This window comes from Pleurodeles waltl, chromosome 11, assembly GCF_031143425.1.
Source record: "Pleurodeles waltl isolate 20211129_DDA chromosome 11, aPleWal1.hap1.20221129, whole genome shotgun sequence".
In the NCBI taxonomy this organism is placed as follows: Eukaryota; Metazoa; Chordata; class Amphibia; order Caudata; family Salamandridae; genus Pleurodeles; species Pleurodeles waltl.
Genome location: NC_090450.1, coordinates 31,093,472 through 31,109,755, shown reverse-complemented (window position 1 = coordinate 31,109,755; position 16,284 = coordinate 31,093,472). Strand labels below are relative to the sequence as shown.

Sequence of the window (16,284 nt, the reverse complement as noted above, 5' to 3'; positions counted from 1 at the left end):
GCAAAGTGGCCCATGTCAACCTGGAGGCTGACTGTTCTCCTTGACAGCCCAGTTGTGTTCACTGCCAGTCTGACAATAGAGGAGGCCATCCTGTCCAGCCTTTGGAGCAGCAGGCGGTCCCTGCGCCGCGCACCCTCACTCTGCGTTAGTAGTCCAGCCACCAGTTCGCGCATTGACAGGGCTAGGTCACCTGTGTTGTTCCCAATGACCTCTAGTTGTGCATGAACCTGCTGCATGCTGTTGCCATGGTTCCTCTCGAAGCGCTGCAGAACCCCACTAATACGCCCTAACTGTTGATTTTGCAGGCGCTGACCCCGTAGCAGTTGGGCCTCCGTCGGTGTTGTGGATGGAAGCCCTGACTTTGCCTGCTGCCCTGCTCTCCTCATCCTGTGTCGCCTGCGCAACGGTGGAGGCCCTGTGATGTCTGAGGTGTCACTCCGGCTTGTAACTGGTGCAGGCTCAGAGACCACTGTTGCAACGGGTGTTGCCAGAGAGGGGATGGTGTTGGTGGTGCATGTGGGAGTGGTGGCTGCTCCTGTTGTTTCCTCTTGGGGCTGGCTGACCATTGGCACCTGGCTGCTTTGGCTGGTGGGGTTGTCTTGTGGGAGACCTGTGGGACATAGGGAACACACTGTCAGTGTCTACTATCAGTTAAAAACTTCCTAATAAACAATTGCCTATTAACTGCCTACTTGACTACATTGCCCATAATGCATCATGCTGGTGTTTGCTACTCTGAAATGGAGCTATCTTGGTTGTGCATGCCCCTGTGTACATGGTGGGTGGGGGTATGGCATTGATGGGGGTACAGGCATATCACATGGTACTCACCGGTTGATGGTCCGGGCTCAGAGGTGTCCAGTTCTCCAAATCCAGTTACAGACTCCGTCTCCAGGGTCTCCTCCACCCTTTCCTCCAGGGGTGTGGGTGGTGGTATGGTAGATGGTCCCCCTCCTGTGCCTCTCATCTCCCGGAGCCTTTCTGCCACCCTCTCCTTGGTCCGGGAGCGGAGGTCGTACCACCTCTTCTTTAGTTCATCCACACTCCTGTGGCTGACCCCCAGGGAGTTTACCTTCTCCTGGATTTCCTGCCAAATTCGTTTTTTGGCAGAGTCTGGCACATTGAGGGCTGCCTTCCCAAAAAGCTCATCATGGTGCTGACAGCACTCATCTGTGAGCACCTCCAGCTCCTTCTCTGCAAACTTGAGCTTTCTCTTCCTGGGAGTGTCAGCCATTGTTGCTGGTGCTCTGTTTGCTGTGCTGCAGTTAAAAAGGGTGTGGTACTCCCTCCTCCCAGGTGTATTTGTAAACTTCCTGGCTGTGATGTCATCATCATGTGCCAGGTAGTGTTTTCCTGAGTGTTCTGGAGTGGTTTCTGGAGTGTTCTGCAGCACCTGCTTTCAATTTTCGGCACAGTCGCAATTTGCGACACCCACTCGCAAATTGCGAGTCCGTTTTTTGCGCGGTCGCAAAAAGCGACCTCGCAAACAGCGGACTCGCTATCTGCGGTGCGACTCCGGGTGCGAGTCGCAATTTGTCCGCGCAATTTCTACCTGCATTCCAGTTAGCGACACGCAAATTGCGAGTCACACATGCTCGCAAATTGCGAGTCGCTAATTTTTTTGTACCTACATCTGGCCCTTATTCTCCATATTTTCTCAGCTTGGCGGCATTCGCGCTTGGAGTCTTGGAGTTCAGGGGTGAACCATGGGGCGTTCTTGATGTTGCGGGTGGTGATGTGTCTTCTGAGGGGTGCTAGTGTGTCTGCGCAGGTAGCGATCCATTTGGAGAGGTTGTGTGCTCCTGCGTTGGGGGTTGGGGGGTTATGGGCCAGTTGGGAGTTTAGTCATTAATAATATCAGATGACATACACTCATGAGAAGTAGCTGGAGATAAGATCTTCTCACAAGTCAGCTCCTTCATGGTCACCACTGTCATCTTCAGTTGACATTTCAGGAAACTCACTCGGTGGCACTACAGGCTACCCCTCCTCTGGGATGCATGGGATATTCCTCCGCAAGGTGATGGTGTGGAGCATGCAGCATGCCACAATGATCTGACACACTTTCCAGGGTGAGTAGAGGAGGGTTCCACCAGTCCTGTCAAGACTGTGAAATCTGGCCTTCAGGAGCCCAAAAACCTGCTTGACTAGCTGCTGTGTTCTTACATGGGCCTCATTGAAGCAGACTTCCACTGGGGTAGTTGGATTCCTCAGAGGAGTCAATAACGAAGGACGGTTTGGATATGCTGAGTCTCCTGTCAAGGAATGGGACATAAGTGCAACAATGAGTCACTAACTTCATGATTGGAACATCTCACATTGCTCACACACAGTCAGGACAAACGTGACTCACCAACCAGCCAGACCCTCTCTTGATGCAGTTGTGACATCTGCTGGGGTATGGTGCAGTTCCGCATTATATAGGAATCATGGACTGATCCAGGAAAACGGGCACACACATGTGAGATGTAGAGATCCGCCAAACAGACAACTTGCATGTAGATGGAAAGGAAGTTCTTTCTGTTCCGATCCACTTGTTCAGTGGACTGTGGTGGCACCAAGCCAACATGTGTGCCATCAATGGCCCCCACCACATGTGGAAGGCAGGCAAAACCATAGAGGTCAGCCCTCACATTGGCTAAATCCTCACATCGGGGGAACCTGATATAGCTGTCAATGTGTTTCAACATTGCTGATAGGAAATCTTTCAACACCAGACTGAACATAGATTGCGACATACCACCAGATAGGGCCTAGTATGTTGGAAGGACCAGGAAGTGGCCAGGAAGTGCAATACTGACATACCTTGTACAATGGGTGGTATGCAGTATGGATTACTGTTAGCAGGCATCAGATCTGGCTCCACTTATGGCATAAATCTACTATTGTTTGCCTATTCAGACGTTACAGCTGGATGATGTGGCATTCCTGTATGGTCTGAAGGACTGGCCCTCCAGGTTGCCACACAAGCCACATTGCTGATGGTGACATGATGTACTGCCATGCATGGAAGTGATGGAAATGTGAGTGTCATGTAGGTTCTGTATGCTCAGCCTGCAGAGACCAGGGCATGTCAAATGTATCTACCAGAATGGGACATAGCGCAGGCTGTGGGAGAGTCACTGTGGCTATGCAACTGTGGCACTGTGCCCACTCCCTGTAGACCTGCAGATCCTGGCATGTGGGCAATATGAGTCACTAGTGGCAAAACATGCCCTGAATGCCTTAGTCCATTGACTAGATCAGGATTCGGTACTGAGGTAAATCCCTGGACTAGTCCATATGTGCATTTTGCATCATTGTCAATGTGTGTCTTTGACTCATGACAGGTCCCTTACTCCCACAGCCCTGTTGTCACCTTCACACAAATCATAATTGTCCTGTGAAGGCTTATTGCAGAAATGACAGACCCACAGTCCAGACAGGGTGTAGATTCCTGGGAGGACATGACATGTGACTCAGTAGCAGAAATTGTACAATATATAACTTTGCATGTTGGATGCCATCTCTGTAGGTTAAGAACATATGTCCAAAGGAGTGTTGTGTGGTACAGGTACATGCCACAGAAACCCACCCTGAAGTGACATTAGTCTGCATTTGGGAGGCCACATTTCCACACATGCACAGGGAAGACACTTTCCGTACCCACCAAGCCAACCCTTTTATTGTCACCCAAGTATAAGAGTGAAGTCTGTACTATGGTAGTTGGCCGTGGGGACTGTATGCAGTCAGTCAGTCTTGCAGAGTGTAAACATGTTTGTCCAATCAGGCCAAAGTAAATTACCCTCTAGAAGGCACATTGGTGTGTGGTGTTTCATTGTGGCTCACATCACAGGACATGTTGCTGGAACACTGTTGGAAAATGGGTTATTGGTAAGGGCAGGTAGGTACCTACACTTAGCAATAGGCCACCAACCTCCACTAAGGTCCAGTTAGGTCTCAGTAAATTAAACCCAGCTCAACCCTTGGTAGCTTGGCCACGAGCGTCAAGGCTTAACTTAGGAGACAGAGTGTAAAGCATTCAAATATCACAAAACAGTAATTAAATAAAACACAGGAAACAGTTTAAAAATCCAAAACCAATTTATAAAAATAGATTATATTTTTATCTTTAAAATGACACCAAAACGAATAAAATCGGATAAGGAGAACCGGAGCTATGAATTATTAAAGATTTTTTTTTTTTTTTAGCGCCTAGAAACAAAAAGCGCCAATCGGGTCATCTGGTTGCACCTCGACCGGGGCAAAGTCAAAGTTTCAGGCCGACCGCGATGGAGCCCTGCTCGGCTACAGGCCGCGGGAGGCCTCGGTTAAAATGTTACCTTCACACTTAGTGGGTCATTCTAACTCTGGCGGGCGGCGGAGGCCGCCCGCCAGAGTTCCCCCGCCAGAACACCGCTCCGCGGTCTGAAGACCGCCGCGGTGATTCTGTGTTTCCCGCTGGGCTGGCGGGCGACCGCCAGAAGGCCGCCCGCCAGCCCAGCGGGAAACCCCTTCCCACGAGGAAGCCGGCTCCGAATGGAGCCGGCGGAGTGGGAAAGGTGCGACATGTGCAGTTGCACCCGTCGCGAATTTCAGTGTCTGCTAAGCAGACACTGAAATTCTTTGTGGGGCCCTCTTACGGGGGCCCCTGCAGTGCCCATGCCATTGGCATGGGCACTGCAGGGGCCCCCAGGGGCCCCACGACACCCCATACTGCCATCCTGTTCCTGGCGGGCGAACCGTCAGGAACAGGATGGCGGTATGGGGTGTCGGAATCCCCATGGCGGCGCAGCAAGCTGCGCCACCATGGAGGATTCCTGAGGGCAGCGGAAAAACGGCGGGAGACCGCCGGTTTTCCCTTTCTGACTGCGGCCAAACCGCCGCGGTCAGAATGCCCTTGAGAGCACCGCCAGCCTGTTGGCGGTGCTCTCGCGGTCGTTGACCCTGGCGGTCAATGACCGCCAGGGTCAGAATGACCCCCTAAGTCTTTTTTTTGAAGATTTTCTTCAGCGGGACGAACCTGCCAGTCCAATCCGACCTCCTGGAACCCTTCTCCAGATACGCGATGCTGGAATCCTCGGTGGAGATTTTTACCTTCGGACTTAGTCGTTTTTTCGAGGTGAAAATCTTTCGACCGGGGTAAACCTGGATCTTGATCCTACGTCCATGGAGCCCTGCTCGGATACGCTGGCTGGGAGGTCCCGGTCAACTTTTTACCTTCTGACTCAGGCCCTGATTCTGACCTTAGGTACCGCCGCCAAATGACCACACCGCGGTCAGAAGACCGCGGCGGCCATTCAAACATTTCCTCTGGGCCGGCGGGCGCTCTCCAAAAGAGCGCCCGCCGGCCCAGAGGAAATGCCCCTGCAACGAGGACGCCGGCTCAGAATTGAGCCGGCGTAGTTGCAGGGGTGCGATGGGTGCAGTTGCACCCGTCGCGTATTTCAGTGTCTGCAAAGCAGACACTGAAATACTTTGCGGGGCCCTCTTACGGGGGCCCCTGCAGTGCCCATGCCATTGGCATGGGCACTGCAGGGGCCCCCAGGGGCCCCGCGGCACCCCCTACCGCCATCCTGTTCATGGCGGGTTTCCCGCCATGAACAGGATGGCGGTAGGGGGTGTCAGAATCCCCATGATTCCCCCGAGCAGCGGAAAGTCGGCGGGGGACCGCCGACTTTCCGCTTCTGACCGCGGCTGAACCGCCGCGGTCAGAATGCTCGTGGGAGCACCGCCAGCCTGTTGGCGGTGCTCCCGTGGTCGGTGGCCCTGGCGGCCACCGGCCGCCAGGGTCAGAATGACCCCTTTAGTCTCTTTTTCGGAGATTTTCTTTACCGGGACGAACCAGCAAATCAGGCCGGGTCGCGGTTGAGGCAAGCTGGCTAGAGTTGCTGCGGCGGGTCGGTCCCTCTATTTTTGACAAAAGTTGCCCAAACTTCGCCAAACTTCTGGGGCTTCTCCCAGATGTCCTTTTAAGGTTCTTTTGGGGTCCACAGCTCACCCCAAGGGTCCAGAAGTTCTGAGATGGTCCTTGGGGGGTGCGGACTACAACTCCCAGAATGCACCTGGCGCAAACTCCTTTTTGCCCACTGGACAGTGGTCAGCTGGTCGCTTTCTTCAGGAGTTGGTGCAGGGGACTCTGGATAGCACTTTTTCACCTGTAGCAAACAGGGAGTCCCTCCTTGAACCATTTGAAGCCAGGCAAAGTCCTTCTTGTGGTGAAGCCCAAGTGTGCAGCTGGCGCAGTCCTTCTGAGTGCAGGTTCCAGGTGCAGGCCAGGGGTCCAGCAGGGCAGTCCTTCTTCTTCTGTTGTTTTTCCTTGTTGGATGTGGTAGGGAACTGAGGTTTGGGTGCAGGTCTGCCAGTTTTATCCTTGCTCCTGGGTGAAAAGCAGGGGGGTCCTGGTTCTCCAATCAGGTGCAGGGTCATTCCCCCTGTGATGACCACTTCCTGGGAAGTGTGGCAAAAATCAATCCCAGGAGGCAACATTCTCTAAAAATCCATCATGGCTGAATCTGATTTTTGGAGATTACATCTGGCTGAGCCCACCCACTGGTGTGGCTAAAAATCATAAACACACCCCTCTCCTGCCCTCTCCTAATCTAATCAAGGGGGCGCCTAGTTGTATGGGGTTGCAGGATGTGGGGGTGTTGCTGGTTGCTCCAAATGTCCTTCTCTGCCTTTGAAGACCAGTTTGGCAGCCCTCCCCCTTCCTGCCTCACCATCTGCTGAGGGGAGATTCCTTCCCAGAGGCACATTCCTTTGTGTGAAGCCAGGCCACTTCACACCTCATCAAGGCAGCTTGGCCAAGCTGCTCAGGCTGGCCAATCAGAGCACAGCAGCAAAAACAATGCAGGGCTGAAATTGGCAACTTTTCAGGTAAAGTGTAAAACTCTTTACCTGAACAAGTTATATTAAATCCAACAACTGGAAGTTGTGGATTTAATACAATTATTTTGATACCAAACTCTTGGTATGCATCATTTAAGGAGACAAAAATTTAAATAAAGTCTCCCCATTTTAGCCTATGAAGGCCATTTACTACAATGAGGGAAAAACGAATTTGGCTGTTTTTACCTCACCAGAGCTTATAAAACTATTTTTATAAAGTCCCTGCTTATAGTTACATGGCACCCAGCCCTAGGGGCACATAGGGCACACCTTAGGGGTGACTTATATGTAAAAATAAGGTCGTTTAAGACTTTGGAACTACTTTTAATTCCAAAGTCGAATTTGCAAATAACTTTAGTTTAAAAGCAGCCAGCAAGGCAGGCCTGCCTTTAAAATGACACTGGGCACCACAGCAGTGCACCTATGGGTGCACCACCTATGCTGTGGTCCCTAAACCTACATGCCCTACCATATACTAGGGACTTATAGGTGGGTTAACTTAGCAAATTATAATTAGCCTAATTTGCATATCGATTTTACACAGAGCACAGGCCCTGGGACTGGTTAGCAGTACCCAGGGCACCATCAGAGTCAGGAAAACACCAGCAAAAAGTGGAAAATGGGGGCAAAAAGTTAGGGGGCCTCTGCAATCAGCCCTGTTTTCTCACAAACACTGGCTACCTGATGTCAGCAGGCTATGAGCAGGGTAGTGGGTTAGTCTGCAGATTACTCCAAACGTGTAAAAGTGTCCCTATACTTATTGGTGTGTGTGCTTTACACTTGTGGTATGTTGACAAATTGTCCATTGGGTGCTTGTTGTTACTGACATGTGTGTGACACAACCATGTGTTCTAAAAATTGTGTTTGTAATCTCTTTATTTGTCTCTTGCATCCATACAGGTAAACGCCCATCGGAAGAAGGAGATTTGGAAAGCCATCATCCGGAAGGTATAGACCCTGGGGATCCATAGCATGCGGAGAGCCCACTGTCGCAAGAGGTGGGAGAACCTGAGACGGTGGGCCCGGAAGATTGCAGAGGTTCAGCCATCCTCCCAATGTGGGCAGGGTGACCGTCAGAGCATGACCCTCCCCCCAATGGCCCACAGTCTGGCACTGGCGTGCCAAGGCCTTCATGGGCGTTTGAGGGGAGCACAGCAGCCACAAGGGGGTTAGTACAGGGCATATTCCTGCCTTTCACATAGCCAAGTTGATGTGTTAAGTTTTGACATCTTCCCCTGACGATTGGTGATGGCCCATGAGTGCCACACTAGATGAGTATCTGTTTGTCTATATTTGTAATGTGGTGCATACTGATGTGCCTTGCATATTAGCCCAAGGACCTAGGACATAACTGGGTACAATTCACTAAAATGTGCTCTCCATGGACAACACATGGCTATTTACTTTGATCAATCATGTAATGTTTGATTTTGTAGTGGGAGTACATTCTACACAACATACCACTGCTCCTCAGTGTTACAGTCCAAAGAAAAAGAAGAGTTGGGTCACTGTCCGCAGCAATGTGTTTGGTCAAGTGAGTAAATTGGCATCTGCCCCTCAGAGGCCAGTTGTCTTCAGAGTGTGATGACTGTCCATCATGTCAAGGTGGCCATCATACATGTGGCAGACCAAACATTGTCGCTTTTGGGCAGCTAAATATCCAAGCTTTCCCTTGGCCAGTGGGGGATGTCCATTGATATGATTTAGGTGCAATCACTGTTGCCAACATTTCTTGTGCTGACATGTTAACATGTATCCCTTTCTCTTTTTTCAAGAAGTGCACACTTCTGTTTAATGCATGGTCTACTTGTACCCCCTCTGTATTCCCTCACATATATGTGCATGTCAACCTGTGTTTGGAATTGGACATTTGCACTGGTGCTACATTTCATGTGGTGCCACAGACAGGAGTATGTCACCATTTAATGTTGGCTCACACATACCCTCACCCTTCATTACATGTCATTTGGCATGTACAACTGCAGTAGCAATGAGAGACATGACAGGTATGGTTAGAGTTTTGACACACAATGTGCATTTATGTGGCATGATGTGGAAAAGTGCACTTCACATGTGTAAGAGGGAAGGTTTGTTACCTGACTGTTGGTATGCATCATGGAGTGGCTTGCAGTTATGTTGGAATCACATGTGGTTGGGCACTACCATTCATCCAGAGACATCTAGGTTTGCCGGACCAAAATTGAGACATTGACGTAGCTTCCCATTGGGCAACATGGTATGTGTCTTCTACAAGTACTTGTAAATATTGGGGCCTCTCCAACATACAAAGGATCAATGGCTCCTATTGATGCAATCAAGGTATGCCATTGTAAGGGGCGTCATACCTTAGTGGTGATTTCCCTGAGGCTTGCTGATTCATTGTGTTGTGGATTTTAGATACCTATCTCCATGACAATTTGCCCATTTTATCTATAGTGTATATCTGAGTAACATTAGTACTACCTCCATGACTCCATTAGGACAAATTACACATGGTGAAGTATGCATTGTTGATATGGTTCCAGTGTGACATGAGTATTTCCATGTCCCCTTCTTCAGGCTTTTTAACTGCTGTCAGCAATATGGCAGGATTTGTGAGGATCATTCTTGATTGTTGTGTTATTGTGTATGTAGCAAATAGATGTCTGCATGACCTTGTGTGGGATCTGGGCGAATGAACTTAGCACTGGCCTACCATTGTATGACAACAGGTAACTCAGGCATGGTCCTTGAAGCAAAGCATTGAAGGTGATGTGGTCTCCTATTTGTTCAATGGTTACTGTGATTGCACATCTTCACCCATGCAATTGGCGTTGTCTGAGATCCTTATTTTCTGTGGGCAGCTAAAAGGCATGCATGCGTATGGTATGGTACAGTGGTTCTCAACCTTTTGACTCCTGAGGACCCCCACTGAATCATTACTGGAAGCCGGGAACCCGCAAGCAATTTGTACGATATAAATTGCAAACATTAAAGCAGTAATTTGCAAAAAATACACAAATAAGTACACACCAAACGAATACTCAAATTACATGTGCATGGACACTTATTTGGACTGGCTAATTGCCTTTGCTCTTGAACATTTATGTGGAATAAATCCAAGTTGTTGTTTTGTTGAGTACACATTTGTCCTGCAGTTACTGTTCTACCTTCATATTGTTCCTGAGTAACTAGTGTTGTATGCTTACAGCTGTGTGTGACCCTGATTTCTGATGCATTTGCTGTTGTTTGCAATATCTGACTTTGTGGGCAATGCTGGTGTCACCCAAGACAAAGGTAGATGTACACTTTATGGATATTTAATAATAACTTTTATTCGGTATGAAAAAAATTCATCCATTACAATAAATAATCTCCAATACATTTGTTAAAATTAGCAATAAAACCATAAATAATAAGAACACCCATCAGGAATAAAAACATATATAACCACATGCATAGAAATAATAAAATAGAAAGATTCATTCTAAAAACTCTACATTGTTACGCCAAGTAATAGCTCCCTTCAGGAATGATCCCAGCCCCTTCCACACCAATACAACTGAGGCCATCTGCAGCCACATAAAAGCAGGACGATATTGAACAAAACCCTTGGGCCTTAGGAGAGGAAATAAAAAACGAGTTCTGAATGGTGCATAAAAAACACAAAACAAAGTAAAAAGGGGCAAGGTCTGTTGGGACACCCCATCACAGGGGCAGGGTCTAATACATTTGTCCCCATACTGACCTAACGGGAAACACAAATTACTTCTTATGATCCCCAAACGGAAACGGGTTATGAGAGACCTTTCCCTCACATCCTTTATCTCTAAGAGATAGCATTCAGGACCTACCCACATCTTTAACATAATGAAATCCCTGATCGATTTTTTCCCTAAGGCCTCCCCCTCCCTCCTGTTCTTCTGGATTCTAAAAAAAATCTCCTTAACCCATTTCTTATCACACCTGGTCAGGCCTTCAGGATAATCAACCAAATCAGGCCTCCCCAAATCACAAGCCATCTTCCTTATGTGCATCACCCAGGGAATATTCTTTACATTGTCACAAGCCAGACAATCCTTTAAGATATCCCTATTCAGAGTGGCATGTTCGTTGGTCCAAATTGAGATCCATAGCAGAAGGGGAGCCAACTGAATAGTGTCCTGGACAAACTCAAGCTCCAGCTCCAAATGAAGGCTAAAACCAGGTATATTTTGCCCAACTCCCAATAGCCTTCTACAGAACCGATTTTCTTCTACCGTAAGGGCTCGGGAGTCCCCATACCCCCAAAGTGCAGCACCATACAGCAGGACGGGGAGGCATTTCCGCCTATAAATTTCAAACAAAGGCTTGATGGGTTTACTACCTACCCTTGCAGCAAAATCAAAAGTTGAGCCAACTGCTGCATGAAAAAGCGCACCCCTTCTGGCAATACAAGGTTTCCAAGATCCTTTCTCATCAAAAATAATCCCTAGGTATGGAAACTCATGGACCCTACTATAATTTGATCCTCCAACCTTAGCTCCCCCACCCTACTCAGGGGTCTTCCACACACCATAAAATTAGATTTCTTAAAATTGACCTCTAAACCCAAAGCTGACATAAAGGAGGCATAAGCTCTAACTATTTCCCGGAGACCATTCATAGTACGGGCCATGAGGACTGCGTCATCTACGTACATTAGCACAGGGATATCAGTACCATTCACCTTTGGAACATCCCTACAATGTTTCATCAGAAAATCAGACAATCCATTTGTATATAGAAGGAACAAAGTAGGAGCCAGAACACACCCCTGGCGCACACCCCTTGAAAGCTTAAAGGCCTCTGAGCATTCCCCATTCGACCCCACCCTCACATTTGCAAACGTCCCAGAATGTAGATATCGGAGCAACTCTACAATACTAGGATCCAGCCCTAGCTGATTTAATCTTTCCCATAATATAGACCGGTTCACCTTATCAAAGGCACAGCTAAGATCCATGGATATTTATTTGTTAATCCATGTGGGGTGTCATTGCATTGTATTATGTTTTCTATGGTTAGTATTTCATCTTTGTTAGAAATCGGGTCTTTAGTTGGCAGTCAGGTTACCCCCTGTCCAAGCAAGAACCCTCACTCTAGTCAGGGTAAGTCACACACAATCCAAATTATCATGTGCCCACCCTCTGGTAGCTTGGCACGGAGCAGTCAGGCTTTACTTAGAAGGCAATGTGTAAAGTATTTGTGCAATAAATCATACACTAACACAATCAAGCACCACAAAAATACACCGCACAGTGTTTAGAAAAATATATAATATTTATCTGGATAAATGCAGGTCAAAACGATCAAAGGTGCAATAAGTAATTATTGAGATATCACTGAAAAGTGATATAAAGTGTCTTAAGTCTTTTAAAAGCAAACAAAGTCTCTTTCAAGCACAAAGTACCAGATTCGCGTGAAAAATCTCCGCAAAGAGTAGCAGAGGAGGAGATGCGTGGAAACAAAGGGGTGTGCGTTGAGTTCTCTGGCCGCACACGGCGATGTGTAGTTTAGTTTTCACGCAGGGGCGGTTGTGCTTCGATTTTGTTGCTCGGTCGTGGATCCTCTTTGGGTTGCGGGGTTTTCAGACGCCCGGGGACGATGCGTGGATTTCCTGCGCTAGCAGGACGAACTCACAGGAGCTGCATCGATTCAGTGTGTGTTGCGTCAATTTTTTTTCTGCATGGCAGGGCTGCGTCAATTCCTCTCTGGAAGTCGGGCTGCGTCATTCCGGTTAGGCTGTGCAGCGTTCCGGTGGTCCGTGTGTCAAAATTCCATTCACTGCGCTGTAGCTGCATTGATCTTCTCATTGCGAAGTCAGGCTGCGTCGTTCCAGATCGGCGTGCTGTGAAATTTTCACCGTGGTGCAGGCTGTGCATCCTTTCCAGCAGGCTGTGCTTCGAATTTCCCCGCACAAGGAGTCCTTCTTTTAGAGATGAAGTATTTTTGGTCCTGACACTTCAGGGAACAGGAGGCAAGCTCTATCCAAGCCTTTGGAGAGCACATCTTCACCACAGCCAGAGAGCAGCAACGCAGCAGGGCAACAGCAAGGTAGCAGTCCTTAACAGAAAGCAGACAGGTGAGGCCTTTAGGCAGCCAGGCAGTTTTTCTTGGCAGGATGCAGGTTCTGGTTGCAAGTTTCTTCTCCAGGAAGTGTCTGAGTTGGTAGGGGCAGAGGCCCTGTTTATATACCCAAATGTGCCTTTGAAGTGGGGGAGACTTCAAAGAGTGGCTTAGAAGTGCACCAGGTCCCCTTTCAGTTCAATCCCGTCTGCCAGGGTCCTAGTAGGGGGTGTGGCAGTCCTTTGTGTAAGAGCAGACCCTCCACCCTCACAGCCCAGGAAGACCCATTCAAAAATGCAGATGTATGCAAGTGAGGCTGAGTATCCTGTGTTTGGGGTGTGTCTGAGTGAATGCACAAGGAGCTGTCAACTAAACCCAGCCAGACGTGGATTGTGAGGCACAGAAAGTTTTAAGATCAGAGAAATGCTCACTTTCTAAAAGTGGCCTTTCTAAAATAGTAATATTAAATCCAACCTCACCAGTCAGCACGATTTTATATCACCATTCTGGCCATACTAAATATGACCTTCCTACTCCTTTCAGATCAACAGCTACCACTCAAACAATACATGAGGGCAGCCCCAATGTTAGCTTATGAAGAGAGCAGGCCCCACAGCAGTGTAAAAACTAATTTAGGAGTTTTACACTACCAGGACATGTAAACTACATATGTACATGTCCTGCCTTTTGCTTACACAGCACCCTGCCCTATGGGTTACCTAGGGCATACCTTAGGGGTTTTTATATGTAGAAAAGGGGGAGTTTTAGGCTTGGCAAGTAAATGCCAAGTCGAATTGGCAGTGAAATTGCACATACAGGCCCTGCAATGGCAGGCCTGAGACAAGGTTAAGGGGCTACTTAATTGGGTGGCACAATCAGTGCTGCAGGTGCACTAGTAGCATTTAATCTACAGGCCCTGGGCACACATAGTGCACTCTACTAGGGACTTATAAGTAAATTAAATAGTCCAATTGGGTAAGATCCAATGTTACCATGTTTAAAGGGAGAGAACATATGCACCTTAGCACTGGTTAGCAGTGGTAAAGTGCGCAGAGTCTAAAAACCAGCAAAAAGAGTATCCAAAAAGTGGAGGGAGGCAGGCAAAAAGTTAGGGGTGACCACCCTAAGGCTGTCAGGTCTAATAATCTTGAGTTGGCCAATATCAGCATGTATATTGTTTGACTTGTCTCCCTGATGTGGATTGTACATTCATGTCATGTGCGGAAAGCAGACTTTTGTTTGTCCCCACATGGAGGGTCTTCAATTGTGCTAGCTTCCTTTCCATCTGACAGAGCCTGTGTCTATTGTGAGGTGTGTAATTGCAGGTACACCATCTAGATTTATGGCCACGCTGTTGATGTTGTATGTGCTTTCTTGACTTGCACTTACACATTATGCAGATAGACATGTCACTTGGCTCTACTATTATTGTCCCTGAGATACAGGAAGGTCACATTCCTTTGCAAATGTTGTTTTGGGGTCGTGTGCAAAGTGTAATGTGTCCCAGGGCAGCATCCTTCAATGGGTGCTCCTGATGCCCCATCCCTATTGTGCAGGTATTATTTGCATTGTGAGCTTTGGATTTTGTTTCTCAAAATATTGGGCATCCCATTGACCTTCCATTGTGTTGCAATGTGGGTGATTTGTGGGTGCATTTCAGGGCTGTTTCATAGAAGGGGTATTTGTGTTGAATGACACGTCCATACATATGAGTCTGTGGTGTTGTTGTTGATTGACCCAATGTTCTGTGGACTTCACTGATCCTGTGCCTAAGATGAGCATACATGTGTTTTTGTGTAGTGTGGTAGTGCAGTGTCACTGACCTTCCCAAATGGGGCATTTAAGGGCTGTGAATGTGTCAGTCTTTCTGACTGACTCCAACCCGGGAAACAATGACATGTGTACTTGGTGCCCGTTGGCTGACCCCGGTATCAGGTGTATGATGGCACGACGATCTGTTGTTGAGCTGCAAGACACAGGTAGGTGTGTGTACTTACCGTCAGTTGCGTGCACGGTGGCATGTAGTTTGGGCTCTACCGATTAACAACACCAGCGGCAGGACTTGTGTGATGGGCTCCATGGCGGCACAGGACATGTAACGCTGCCAATAGGTAAGTTGCTTCCTTTATGCTCTTCGTTTCCGCCTTCTGGGACGTGGTGGTTGGACCGCCACAGTCACACTGGCAGTGTGCAACATCATAATATGTGCTCCACCAGCCTGTTTGCCGTGCCTTGCCACCACGGCTGTTGGCGTTGCATGGGAATGCCAGCTGGACATCGGGAGACTTTCCTCTATAGACCCGCCAGCATCGTAATAGGGTGGTCCGACCACCAAGCTGATGGCAGTTGGACCGCCGCTGCCACCATGGCAATGCAAGGACCACCAAACTCATAATCAGGCCCTAAATCACAGTGATTAATGTTTTTCAGTACATAAAAGCGACAACACAACTAGCATAAAACAACAGCAGTCCTCTTAAATTGGTTAGTCCATCAGTCCATAGAGACATTTGGCAGTGAATCAACCAGTCAGAAACAAAGAGAAACGTCTCAAAGTAATTTATGATGCATCACGTGTTGGTATATCGGGCAGATGTGTGATGATCAGACACATAGTGGCTGTACCCTGGGCTATATGTTGTTATGAATTAAAATATAATTGTCCAACTTTTTGTAGTTGTATTAATCTTACACTCTTTTTTTACTTTGTTTTCTGCTCGTCAAGACTTTTATTATTCACTAGTGTAAAATATCACTTCACATCTGTTCCTGTTGTGTTAACGTGGCCAAAGGTAATGTGATGTCTCCAATTGTGGTAAAATAGAGGATCTATTAAGGTTGTGTGATCTGATTACTGAGCTTGGCATTTTCTGGTGAATTTATGTCATTGCATGTTCGCCTATACATGCCTTAAATTACTTTCTGCAAATGGTGCTGTTTTTGAGTGGGTTTGACAGGGTACATACACTGTGTCAAAACTGTAAATAAACACCCAGCTCTTAGTGAAATATCATGCAAGCAAATACAATTATTTATTTACATTTGCTAATCTACTAAACACACCCACTTTTTAGACTTCTTAATTCATACCACATAGGGTACAAAATACTTTCCGTAGTACTCATCATAGCCCTTACCTTGGATTTCTGGATGAATCACCATGTAAAGAAGAGCCCAACGTAGGGTGGTGGTGGTGGTCTCTGTCCCACCTAGAAACAAATCAGCTGCAAGGCGGACCATGTTATGCTCATCAAATGTAGAAGAGACATCATGAGGATCCTAAATGGAATATCAATGTGAAAATTCAGCAAATGTGAAATATAGAAACAGCCATTATGGAGACATCAC

General features: G+C 47.7%; 1 protein-coding gene across 1 annotated transcript in view; it reads right to left on the bottom strand.

Annotated features, from left to right (window-relative positions):
• LOC138266546 (cytochrome P450 2J4-like) overlaps positions 1–16,284 on the bottom strand; it is a 67,457-nt gene that overhangs the window by 22,435 nt on the left and 28,738 nt on the right. The window contains exon 6 of the mRNA XM_069215401.1: positions 16,074–16,215. Within this exon, the coding sequence (XP_069071502.1) occupies positions 16,074–16,215 (142 nt within the window). The remainder of the gene's footprint in view (positions 1–16,073; positions 16,216–16,284) is intronic.